At 44.4% G+C, this 13,463-nt stretch overlaps 1 protein-coding gene across 1 annotated transcript; it reads left to right on the top strand.

Moving 5' to 3' along the window:
• The first annotated feature begins 10,816 nt into the window (after window positions 1-10,816).
• On the top strand, window positions 10,817-13,149 carry LOC141786685 (uncharacterized). Its single transcript, XM_074665237.1, has 2 exons — window positions 10,817-12,777; window positions 12,922-13,149. The coding sequence occupies exons 1-2, from the start codon at window positions 10,851-10,853 to the stop codon at window positions 13,032-13,034; spliced, it is 2,040 nt and encodes a 679-aa protein (XP_074521338.1). The 5' UTR covers window positions 10,817-10,850; the 3' UTR covers window positions 13,035-13,149.
• Window positions 13,150-13,463: the final 314 nt, after the last annotated feature.

The following is a 13,463-nucleotide window of genomic DNA, read 5'->3' as shown; positions in this document are numbered from 1 at the left end:
TTATTATTATAAAAACCTTTTACTATCAGAAATATATTGTAAGTGTGGGTGCCTGGAGGGCTGAGAGGTGGGCAAGGCACCTACCAACGGGTAAAACTAAAATGATAGGAATTTCTCCTACCAAGGGCGCGAGGTCTTTTGGGGGCCGTGGCCGTTTGGTGTAGTCAGCAGAGGGGGGGGCGCTTAAGTGTGGGTGCACAGGGCCGAGAGGTGCAGGAGTCACGCAGGGCCTCAGGTGGTCCCGGTGGTCCCGGTGGTCCAGGCGGTCCGGGGCTAAGTGTGGGTGCCGGGGGGGCTGGCTGAGAGGTACCCAAATGGCCTGCCAACACCTGATGCCCCCCTGACGCTCCTGGGGCTTGGTGCCAGTCAGTGGAGTTTGATTTAGATTTGACCAGTGAGGCGTTGTCACCAGTTTTCCAGATGAAATTATATCCACCCTTCATGCTGCTTACTTTAAGTCAATATCTTTTTGATGATCTGTTTTTTTTTTTCCTCTAATGAAGACATCCATTTTGGTGGTTTGTTACATAATGCACATAATTCTTTCATTTTCTTCATCAAAAAGTGCAACGCCTGCATTTTGTATTTACTGATGGATGCACGGTGTCACAATGTATTACACAATGCAGAGGAGTTTATTATGCACTGCGCTCAAAAATTGTAGACCAAAATGCAGCGTTATCACATGGTGAATTGAAAATTGATCACATTATTACATCATGGGGGGGGGGTTATTACATAAAGTGGCACTACAAACCCCCAAAACATACTTTGCCAAAAACCCATCAAATGATCAGTATTTGCACCAGTATGGAGCAATTGTTGTAACAAAATGATTAGCCTGTGTAAATGCATCCCCAATCTTTGTTTACACAAAGGTGTAAACAGATTTGCAAATGTGTCAAATATCCACAAATGTGTCTGCAAATCCAGAAATGTTTAAACTGCTTTGCAAATAAATGGATAGTCTTAAATGGCTGAAAAGTCTGGGTGTTTTTCAAATCCTATCACTGTTGTCATCATTACGACTGAGGCGGGCCTCCCGATGGACTGTCTGTGTGCACGTGATGTTTGCTACAGTCCTGCTGGGCCAGTGATCTGCAAATGAGAAAAGAAAGAAAGAATCCGTCTGTAAGAGGCGGATCACTTTGCCCTGAGCTCAGGCTCCCAGGCGCAGGCTGCCAGGTATGGCGCTATTGCTGTAGCACCACGCCTCAGCCACTTTGCAGTCCGCACTGCCTCAGTTGTATCTGATGATTTGTGTGGATTTTTAGCTCTTGTAAAACAAACAAAAAAATTAGACTTTTCAGCCATTTCAGGCTACATTTTAATTTGTGAATCAGTTTAAACATGTGTGGATTTGTGCACACACTTGTAAATATTTGACAGATTTGTGAATCAGTCCACACATTTGTGGATCACAGTTCACATATGTGTGGACGCACTGACCCACACACAAATCATTTTGCCACAATAATAGCTCAATACACCAGCTCAATGTGACAATGACATGAATGAGTCTTTGTTTGTGGAGCACGTCTTATGAACGTGGCAGGAGTAGTCCAGGATGAGGAGGTCAATTTGAGCTATTTCAAGGCTTCAAATCAAGGGCTGCATTAGGTCCACTTTAAAAAGTGGCCTAAAAATGAAGAGGTCAATTTAGGCGGCTAAAAAAAGTCGACTAGAATGGAGTTTATCAGACAGAGACAGACTCGGGACAACATCAGGAAAACTTGACATGTTCTGCACCGTTCAGTGCAACAAAGATTAGAAACCCTTGTGCTGAGTTTGGATGCAGAGAAGGCATTTGACTGGGTCACATGGACCTTTTGATATAAAGTGATGCCTAAATTTGGATTCCACCAGACCCTAATGCGGTGTTTCCCAATCCTGGTCCTGTGGACCCCCTGCCCTGCATGTTTTTTTATGTTCCCCACTCCGACACACCTGATTCAAACGATCAGCTCGTCATCGAGCTCTGCTGGAGCCTGATAACGAGCCATTCATTTGAATCAGGTGTGCTGGAGTGGGGTAACATCTAAAAGGTGCAGGGCAGGGGGGTCCCCCAGGACCAGGATTGGGAAACACTGCCCTAATTGATGTAATTGCTGCTTTGTACAATAAACCAAGAGCTAAGATAAAGATTAACGGAGCCCTATCTGATTGAACTGTGTTCCTCACAGTTTTATCTTCCTGGAAAAGGATCACCAAAACATGTGGGTTAGGGAATGGGACTCAAATACTTGAGCCTTAGAGTCAAATAGGATGGATGGCAGATTTAGGGCTCGGGTCTCAAAAGGCTTGACCACCTGTTACACTTTTATTCAGACAGGGATGTTTCAGAGTTTTGAGGAACTTGAAACATCTCATGGTTTAGAAAAAGATGACTTCCAGGGATATTTACGGGTCAGGACTTATTTTCATCAAAACTTGAAAGACAAGTGGGAAAAATCTGATTGAGAATTCCTCAGTGTGTTTCTAACTGTGCTGAAACAGGCTCACACTGTACAAAGCTCATTTCTAAACTATATGATGGTATTTTGCTATCTAAACAGGGTGATACAAACTATATAGGAAGTGAGTGGGAGAAGGAGGGAAACGTATCCATTTCAAGTGAGAGCTGGGAAAAGATTTGAAGTTACAATGGATGAGCTCAACCTCCAACACATGGAGGGAATTCTGTTGGAAAAACATTGGTAGATTTTTTTTGGTAACCCCAGCCCAGGAAAAACTTCAGAACAGTGGAGACACCTGCTGGAGACTCTGTGGGACAAAAGATGCAAATCACTGTCCTATTTTTTTGGAGTTGTCAATGGATCAAAGCGTTTTGGGAGCCGCTGTGGAAGCGTTTGAACCATATCTTTACTGAGGACATTCCTCTTAAATTGGAAGCCCTGTATATGGGAGATTTTTCTTTTGGAAACTGATCTCTGAGAGACAAAACGCTGCTGGCTGTGCTTTTGGCAGCAAGCAAAAAGACAATCACCAGAAAGTGGTTAAAACCCCAGGCACCTACAATTGAAGAGTGACTTGCTATCGTACAGGACATTTACAGTCTTGAGAGGTGGTCATTTTCTCTGAAGGGTCAAAGGGAATCCTTTTTCAGGACTTGGTCATTTTGGACAAAGTACGTGAAACCCGTAATCTCTGTAATCTGACCACGTTTTGTTTATTGTGAATCCACCTACCTGGTTTAGGTTTGGGTGTAGGTTGATGCAAAGGTAAAAATGTTGATGTGTCTCATTCCAGATAAGTTAAGAAACGGAGCCAGCCCCCTCCTCCCCTCACCTCTTCTCCTTGTTGTTAAGTCTATTAAAACTAAGGATTCGCCATGATCATTTTCATAACCACAGTGAACGTGTGGAAGGTTTACTGCATACTGTACCCTTTCCCCAAAGGAACGTTATGTCACATGTGCCTTTCCAAACAAACAAAACTTGCCAAAAAAGAAAAGTGCTATGTTGACCCAACTATTATTATTATTATCATTATTATTATTATTATTATTATTATTATTATTAGTAGTAGTAGTAGTAGTAGTAGTAGTAGTAGTAGTAGTAGCAGTAGTAGCAGTAGTATCATTGAAACGTCATCAAAGCTTGGACACATGGAGTTTTTCTCAGACACCTCAGAATAAGGTGCTTCTTGTTTGTGGAGGTTCACCACTGTTCCTGTACATTTAAGAAAGTTTGAGCTGAATGCCGACATTTGTCCTTACTCTTGTTGGATGACTTTTCATGTTGTATAATTGGGATTTAAGGTAACAGAAATAGCACAGCCCTAATTGTTCCTTATTTTAGAAATCAGATGTATATGGGAGCCAGACACTGCTTTTTGGGGCTGTGTTTTGTGCTTCTCCACAGAGGGGAAGGAAGAATGAGGTTGGAACTGGAGAAGGGGGAATTAAAAGGCAAAATTGAACAACTCTAACGCTCCTTACTGCGGGTTTTTGGAGGATTGTAAAACATGTCGGGAGGGAGAGCCCAGAAGAAATAAGACTCTAAAGTCAAAAGAGAAAATATGGATCTATTTTTACCCGTCTCCACTCTGATTCCTACCGAGTCCCTCATCGTCTCTACTGCTCAGACTCTGGCTGCACAGCAGCTAGCAATGGAGGCGCCTGTGACCGAGCTATTTTTCCTTCAAAACCAACAACCATGGTAAATGGCAGAGCCACGCTGTCCGCTTTATACACGGGATGCTCCACGCTCTCTTCCAGCGCTCGTTCCTCAACATGAGCAGACATTGGGTGGTGGGTTCGGTGGCAAAGTGAAAAGCCTGCAAAGAGTACGAGCAGAGACCCTGTTACCATGGCGGCGTCAAAGCTTGTGTTTGCAGTTGGAAGAGCCAGTGAGCACGTGTGAATGTTCCCGTTAATGCACTCACCGCTCTGCTGGGGAAGCTGCTCAACTCACCCTGATCAAAACCCAAACGTGCGCTGACACAAGCTTTTCCCGGCTTTTTCTTGGACCCTTGATAAGAAATGTTTGAACAGTCATTTTGGATGTTGTGTATGTGCCCAGTGTTCATTCTGCTGCTTCAGAAAAACCCTGCGGAGAGAGTCAGAGAACAGTCGTACAAGGTTGACTTTTTATTCATCACTCAATAACAATTTCACTGATGATTTTTAAGCACAGTCATAACACGACAGTCATATGAGGAAACGTGTGTGTGCTCACTTGTGTAAATGTGTGTGTAAAACAGAAAATGATCAATGATTTGAATAAATACAGAAAAATGTGCAAATAAAGCCTTGATTGTTTTCTTCCTGAAAGTAAAAAAGGTACAAAACTCTGGTTTGTCCTCAAACACTTTGGCTTAAACATAAACAGAGAACTGAAGCTGCAAATGATGCAAATTAGGAGTCTCTATCGCATCCATGTTCCATCTCTACATGAAACCTCAAGGCTGACTGTTGCAGTCCTTTAAAGTTGCCAGTAGAGTGCGGAACACACACACACAAACACACACACACACACACACGCGCACGCGCACGCACACACACACACACACACACACACACACACACACACACACACACACACACACACACACACACACACACACACACACAGTTTCCCCACCCTCCATACATCTACATAGTCTATGTGACAGGTCAGTAACTCTGCATCCTTCTCTGGGAAAAGCTGGTGGCCCATTTCCTGTAAAGAAAAGCAGAAATGAGGCTCACAGTTGAGAGGACAGTTTGATTTGAGTTCAGTGGTGTTTTATAGGCTCAAAAATGAATTCTACATTCAAAACTATTTACAAATGAAGATTCTATTCATTGTTGTAAAAACAGAATTGAACAGGAGTTTATTGATGTGCGTGCAGACAGAATGGTTTTTGGATTGGTCTGCTGGTGTCCTCCCCCAGCAGGGGGGTCACTGGTCTCTGGTACCACTGTTATGATGTTCGCTGAGAGAAAAGTTCAGGGTCCCCTGGTCTGACTAACCAGCCAGAGTCTGCGTGTGCTGTTTTATTGTGAAATAGAGCAGATCACCTGAGCCAGTAGCGCCCCTGAGTCCCTGTCCCGGTCCATCTTCTCTGTTTAATTTAATGCGAGCCGCTTGAATCGATTTCTGTTCCCGACCTCACTCGGTGCATGTCTTACTCCAGCCCTGGAGTCCTGATCTGTAATAAAGGGGAAAAGGCTGAAAGATGAGCTGAGAAAAAAGTAAAGACCAACAGAAAAGCTTTGAACTTGCAGGTAAACACATCAGGAGACTTAGGGCGCATCAGCCTAAAGAGTTTTCATACTCCTGTCATGTTATTAGTTTGCTTTGGAAGGTTTAGGCAGCTAGACGGGATCTTTTTGTCAGAACGGAAAGCTCTAGAGCAGGGATGTCAAACTGGTGCCAACTATTTTTCCTTCCAAGCAAGAACTCCAGCAGCTGATTCCACTGATTAGTCCCTGCTCTCTGCTTGAAGGTGAGGTCACGAGTGGAATCAGCTGGTGGAGTTGTTGGTAGGAAAGAAAAGCTGCAGCCTCTTGGCCCTCCATGGCAGGAGTTTGGCATCCCTGCAGTCTCCAGAATGGCACTCCTCATGGGTCGATGCAGATAATAAGGTGAGATTAAAGTGAAAGTTTAGCTCTGTTCCACTTGTGTGTATGTGTCAGTGTAGCTTTAAAGCGAGAGGGAAATGTATGAGGTAAAGATCCAGGTGGTCCAGCTGGAGGTGATTTAGAGAGTGACTGAGACACACGGGGATGTCCTCTGGGGATGTCCTCTGGGGCATGTCCTCTGGGGATGTCCTCCGGGGATGTCCTCTGGGGATGTCCTCTGGGGATGTCCTGTGGGGCATGTCCTGTGGGGCATGTCCTGTGGGGCATGTCCTCTGGGGATGTCCTCCGGGGATGTCCTCTGGGGATGTCCTCTGGGGCATGTCCTCTGGGGATGTCCTCCAGGGATGTCCTCTGGGGATGTCCTCTGGGGATGTCCTCTGGGGATGTCCTGTGGGGCATGTCCTGTGGGGCATGTCCTGTGGGGCATGTCCTCTGGGGATGTCCTCCGGGGATGTCCTCTGGGGATGTCCTCTGGGGCATGTCCTCTGGGGATGTCCTCCAGGGATGTCCTCTGGGGATGTCCTCTGGGGATGTCCTGTGGGGCATGTCCTGTGGGGCATGTCCTGTGGGGCATGTCCTCTGGGGCATGTCCTCTGGGGCATGATGGGTAGTCCACAGCTAAGAAAAGATGGCAAGTGTGAGATGGCTGAGAGAAATAGACAGACTGACATAGGCAAGGATGCGACAGCTTAAAGGAAGCAGCAAAGCTGATTTGAAGGCGTTGTTAATCCATGAGTGATTTGACTTTGCGGCTTGTTTTTGTGGAGAAGAAAGAAAATGTGTGAAGTTGTTGGTTGATTTGTAAAGTGCGCTAACTGAGAATGAATGTAACCCGAGCACCCCAGCCCGCGGGCCCCTGCCCAACCCTAGGCGGGTCGGGGGCCAAGTCGCCCGCCCCTGGCAGCCAGCCCTTTAGCCCCCGCTGTCCCTCGGGGCCTTGCTCTCCGGCGGGTCCCGGGGAACCCAACCCCCTGCCCTGCTCTCCACTGGGTCCCGGGGAACCCAGACTTAAACCCCCCTCCGCCGACTACACCACTTGGCCCGTCCCAAAAGAACATTGCGCCCCTGGTAGGAGGAAGCCCTTTTTTGAGAAGGCAAAAGAAAAAAAAAAAAAAAAAAAAAAGTGTCCACAGCCTGCACAGCCTGCACAGCCTATGCACTTTGGCCTGGCTCTCACAGAAGCTGGAAAAAACAAAGCTTGGTTCCCAGAGATAACTGGATCACTTTCTGCTGATCTAAAAAACAAATCAGTGCTGTGCTCTATGTGCTTTGCAAACCACCGAGAAACAGCAGAGAGACTGTGTCTCAAATCACTTCTTTACTTCCACCGTCTATCTGGAGAGCGTACGCGTGTTCACATTGACACTTTGGAATTACGTGGAGCACTTTGCTTTCTCAGCTGGTGAACTCAAAACAGTCAGGCAGTTGAGTGCTGAACGCTGAACGCTGGCTACTTCTCCCCCTCAGCGGTCTCCACGTTGCCTACACAGAGGAAGAACGACCAAAGGACGGATGACGGTTACAATTCATGAATGACAGAAGAACACCTGTGAACAGATGTGAAATGGGATCATCACAGCCGCAGTGTGAAAATGTAACAAATTCTGAGCAAAGTGAAGACATTTTTTTTAAGTCAAAACTTAATTATAGATAATAATTAATAGTAAAAATAATCAAAGATATTCTAATGTGAAAAATGACAGCTCTGTCTTTAGAAAATGTTTCAGTCAGTGCATTTTGGTCTGAATAGAAAAATGTGTCGGTATGTCAGGAGTTTGTGCGCTCTGTCTTACTGTAGAAACATGAAGGGGGTCTGCTGTTTGTGGGGACATAAAAATCACCCAAAGTTTGCACATAAACCATATTATTAGGAGATTACGCTCTTTTAAAATGACTTGTTTATATTTTCTGAAGTTGCTGCCTTCAGTCTGTTCTGATAAATACACACTGAATCTTTGCAGCAAACCTCTGTTAATGTTTATTCCCGACCCTACCATCACTTTACTGGCTCCTTCATTTTATGTGAGCAGTAAAAAAAAAAATGATCTGGCTAAAAATCTGTGGATTTCCTTTCACTTGAGTCTAACCCTACCTCCACACGTTCTGCCTCTCCAGCTGTCTGAGCTTGATAAGTGATTGCTAGGGGCGGGAAACATGGTTTAAACTAGATTAAAACAATACAAAGTAGTGTACAGTAACAGCTCAGGACGTAAACCTCGCTTTATCGCTCGGGAATACCCGTGTTTACGGTAGACTGTCAAGTATTGGTTCAGTACATTGTCGATTAAACAATGTTAAAGATGTCAGTCGTCTCACCTCTCCTCCTGTGTCAGCCCTCTCCCCCAAGTGTTGATAGTTTCATGCAGTCTTCTTCATCCCAGCGTTATTTCACAGCTAATAAGAAAAGTCGGCTCCATACCGCCCTCCTACGGTCGGGATGGGCTTCGTTCATCCCGAGGTCAATAAAAGAGAGCCGCTTATCCCACTTTCAGCATCTGAATTACCGGATCAAAACTCTCAATTCCTACTCAATGAAAATTGTGTTTGTATTTTATTTCATAATTATTAATAGTTTGATTCATTTTTACATCAAGTCGTGTTTATGCTGACAGCGACGACGTATGTAAACCACTGGAGTCGACGTGTGAAACTTTTGGGAAAATAATCAATTCTTTCCAAGAAAAAAAAAAAAAAGCATTATTTTCTGAAATTTCCAGCAGGCATCGGAGGGTTAATAATTTGGACTTTTATTACCCGTTTTAATATTTTGTGTTATTTTGTTTATTGTCAAAACGTCAGGGACGCACGGGTTGCGTCTGAATGTGATTGGTGCAGATGAATTCTAGAATCTGTGAATTCATCGGGGTATAAAATCAAGCTGGACGTTCCTTCCGCCTTTTTCACCAAGGCACTTGGAGAGGTATGTTGCAGTTTTTCCTGCTAAAGCTTTGCTAGCTTAAGCACAACTCAATAAAATGCATTTTTAATCGTATCGGGTTTCATATTGTGTGTTTCATGCATGTATTTTTGTATTTCTTGTTGAGATCTGTGACTTTTTGAAAGGTTTGACAGAGTTCAAATCACCCCTTGGGGTGAAACGGACCTTTGATCACAACAAGACTAAAAGGGCTGCTTTAATTCATTTCCGATTGTAAATTTCAGTGTGAATTTCAAGTTAAAATACAGTTTTTAGCTTTGATAGTTTCAGCTGCGACATTGCCCGCATCGTTGTGTTACAAGTATACTTGGAAGTTGAACAAAAACCAAGGTAATGCTTCAGATATGTGTTAAAAGCAAGACGATTTTTGTCTTTAAGCTACCAAAGTTAACTCGGTATTGGTTTATCTTTTATGTCCATGCATTTATATGAATTCATTTGGTATTAGTGACTGTAAATGGGACGATTTCTGCCGCACGAACTCTGTGGTCGCAAGGCCGCTGCTATGGCAACTCAAGCTAGTTTTTCATCTGTTTTCACAGTTTTCGGCTAATGTTTCAGCCATAAAATACTGCAGCACATGCTAGCTCTGTTTATCTTTTAACAGATAATTTAAATAACCATTAAACAGTACACTGTTAGCTCTAATCATAACATGATGGATGAAGGGTTATTTCTCTTTTATTTACATAAATATTCTGCGTCTCTACTGTCACTGAACAGATGTCTGTCAGCAGTTATCTGAACTAATTTAACGAATAACACCAAAGGTTATGGCGATTGTTGGCTTTTATTGAGATTTGTGACGCTCTCAAAAGGTTTGACGGAGTTTAAATCTTCCGTTGGGGTGAAACGGATCTTCGATCATAAATAGTCTAAAAGGGCTGCTTAGTTACTTTTCCGATTGTAAATCTCAGTGTGAATTTCAAGTTAAAATACAGTTTTTAGCTTTGTTAGTTTCAGCTGCGACATTGCCCGCATCGGTGTATTACAAGTATACTTGGAAGTTGAACAAAACCAAGGTAATGCTTCAGATATGTGTTCAAAGAAAGAAGAAATTTGTCTGTAAACTACCAAAGTTAACTCGGTATTGGTTTATTTTTCTTTTCATGCATTCATATGAATTCATTTGGTATTAGTGACCGTAAACAGGACAATTTCTGCGGGCGAGCTCGGTGGTCGCAAGGCCGCTGCTATGGCAACACAAGCTAGTTTTTCATCTGTTTTCACAGTTTTCGGCTAATGTTTCAGCCATAACATGCTGCAGCACAGCGCTAAACAGTTAAACGTTGATCGAGGAGATCATATGAGTGTAGCGTACAGCTATGGGCCACAAAGATAACTTGACTACAGTTTAACATGTCTGTCCAGGTCATATTTTCAAATGTGCTGACGTGTCTTTGGGACTGTTTCTGTGATACAAATATGACAAGACTTGATCCTGTTGTTTGCAAAGAGATGTGAATATCATGCTTTGTACTGGTGTCAAAGTCAATAGAATAGAAGAGGATACGTTTGGATTATCCCGAGGGGAAATTCAGGAGTCACAGCAGCAGCAGCAAAATGTCAGATGTTGCTGTTATTATAGCCCTCACTACTATTTGAACAGAGTTTATCAGTCAGAACTAAAATCACATGGTCCTTCATGTTGTCACTTCCCTATAAATATTCAATCCAGTACAAACAATCAGTTGTAAACAGTAAATGACCATGAAGAGATAAATGACTTTAAGATGTGAAATAAAACAAAGGGTATTTTGGTTTTATTTTGTAACTAAACAAATATTCTGATAAATTGATGTTTCAGAATACTGACACGAGAAGCAAAACAAACTGATTCAAAGCATGACCGGGAGGAGAGAGGAGCAGAGGAGAGGAGGAGAAGAGAGAGGCGGGAGAGGCTTGTGGAGAGAGATCAAAAGTATGGAGAGCCTGAGACAGGAGCAGGAGGAGGTGGAGAGAAAGGTAAGTATGAGCGGCCTGAGGAGCAGGGAGAGGAGACACAGCCAGGAGCGAGAGGAGAGGGAGAGATGGGATTGGGAGGAGACGCTGAGACAGGAGGTGATGGAGGTAGAGAGAAAGGTAAGTATAGCCCAGATGAGGAGGAGGGAGATGAGACAGCGCCAGGAGCGAGAGGAGAGGGAGAGATGGGAGTTGGAGGAGACACTGAGACAGGAGGAGGAAGAGAGAAGGGTAAGACTGGCCAGGATGAGGAGGGAGGAGAGGAGACGGAGTCAGGAGCGAGAGGAGAGGGAGAAATGGGAGTTGGAGGAGACACTGAGACAAGAGGAGCAAGACGGAAGGGTAAGACTGGCCAGGATGAGGAGGAGGGAGAGGAGAAGGAGACAGGTGGAGAGAAGGGAGAGATGGGAGTCGGAGGAGGAGAAAGACAGAAGGGTAGGTATGGCCAGGATGAGGAGGAGGGAGAGATGGGAGTCGGAGGAGGAAGACAGAAGGGTAGGTACGGCCAGGATGAGGAGGAGGGAGAGGAGACAGAGCCAGGAGCCAGAGGAGAGAGAGAAGCTGAGACTGAGACTGGAGGAGGAGAAGAAGAGGTTGAAACTGAAGAAGAGAGAAGAAAGAGAGAGACGGGTAGGTTTGGAAAGACGGAGAACACCGAGAGCTGAAATACTGGGACTGCAGGAGGAGGAGGAGAGACTGAGACTGAAGAAGGAGGAGGAGGAGAGGCTGAGACTGGAGGAGGAGGAGGAGAGACTGAGACTGAAAGAGGAGGAAAGAGAGACACAGGTAAGTTTGGAAAGAGGGAGAGAAGAAAGAGAGAAATTACTGAGACAGGTGGAGGAGGTGATTCTGAGTGAGGAGGAGCTAAGAAAGGCCATACATGACCTGAAGAAGGAAAAGGAGCTGTATGAAAGAAACAGACTGAGACTGAGGGAGGAGGAGGAGGAGAGGCTGAGACTGGAGGAGGAGGAGGAGAGAGTGAGACAGGAAAAGGAAGAGGAGAGCCGGAGACTGAAAGAGTACGAGGAGAGACTGAGGCTGGAGAAGGAGGAGAAGAGACTGAGACTGAAAGAGGAGGAGGAGAGACTGAGACTGAAAGAAGAGGAGGTGAGACTGAGACAGAAAGAGGAGGAGAAGAGACTGAGACTGAGAGAGGAGAAGAGGAGACTTAGACTGGAGGAGAAAAAGGAGAGACTGAGACTGAAAGAGGAGGAGGAGAGACTGAGACAGAAAGAGGAGGAGAGGGAGCGACAGGGGCTGAAGAAGGAGGAGAGAGAGAGACAGGTAAGTTTGGAAAGAGGAGAACAAAGAGAGAAATTACTGAGACAGGTCAATCGGACTAAGGAGGAGTTCAGGAAGCTAAGACAGGAGCTAAGAAAGGAGAAGGAGGTGTATGAAAGAAACAGACCCAGACTGAAGGAGGAGGAGGAGGAGGAGGAGGAGGAGAGAAGACAAAGACGGAAGAGACTGAGACAGGAGAAGGAGGAGGAGAGACTGAGACTGAAGAAAGAGGAGGAAGAAGAGAGACTTGATGAGGAGGAGGAGAAGAAGAGCCTGAAACTGGAGGAGGCAAAGGAGAGACTGAGACTGGATGAAGAGGAGGAGGAGGAGAAGCATGTAGTTGAGGAGGAGGAGAAATGTGGAGGACAGGCACACTCTGGGGAACAGGAGGAAGAGGAAAGTCAGCAACCTCTTCAAAACAGAGGCCTGTTTTCAAGACTGAAACTGCGCCTCCTGGAGCACCAGAGGAACCAGGTCCTCAAGGCCATCACCAGGAGCCAGAAGAAGGAGGCCAAGATCCAGGCCAGGGGTAAGAAAGCAACTTTCAAACCTTGTTGTTTTTTTTTTACATTTCTCTGATGAAGAAAAGATTTGATTTGATCAAAAGTCTGCCAAATTCAGACGAGCTCTCAGCTTCACTCAAAAGTGACCTCGAACGTTGTGTTTCTTTCAGAGGACGATCCTGTCATCAAGGAGCTTCACACAGGCAGGCAGCAGAGGAAGAGGAGGGAGCTGCAGGAGAAGCAGAAAATCTTGGAGGAGAAGATCAGCGGCAAGACCAGGTAAGGGTTCCAGGATACACCCAGCCAAGGAGAAGAGGTAAGGATTTGGTAAGTATTTGGATTATTTAGTGCACACACGTTTCATAAAACAATTCAAAACACACTCAACATTTAGACAGTTCAATCATTTACAAATCAATTCAAAAAAAATCTTAAATAGATTAAATAACCTAGAATAGTTATTTCAAGTTAATATAATGTAGAACAAAGTCATTTGTCCTCCGGTGAGGGGGGGTGGTGGCAGGGTAAAAGTAAACATTTAAGCAGTTAAATTGTTTCAAATAATCATTTAAATTTTCACCCCCCCAAAAAAACAATTAAAGAAAAAATTAATTTAATAATAATAAAAATAATAATTATAATGATAATAAAAACTTTAAAAACCTATAATTATTGTTTCAAAGTTTAGAACAAAGTTATTTGTCCTCCGGTA

This window comes from Halichoeres trimaculatus, unplaced genomic scaffold, assembly GCF_033239565.1.
Source record: "Halichoeres trimaculatus isolate MK-OKI-2021-1 unplaced genomic scaffold, fHalTri1.1 fHalTri1_scaffold_61, whole genome shotgun sequence".
Taxonomy (NCBI): Eukaryota; Metazoa; Chordata; class Actinopteri; order Labriformes; family Labridae; genus Halichoeres; species Halichoeres trimaculatus.
The sequence above is the reverse complement of the archived record's forward strand: the minus strand, read 5'-3'. Positions and strand labels throughout refer to the sequence as shown.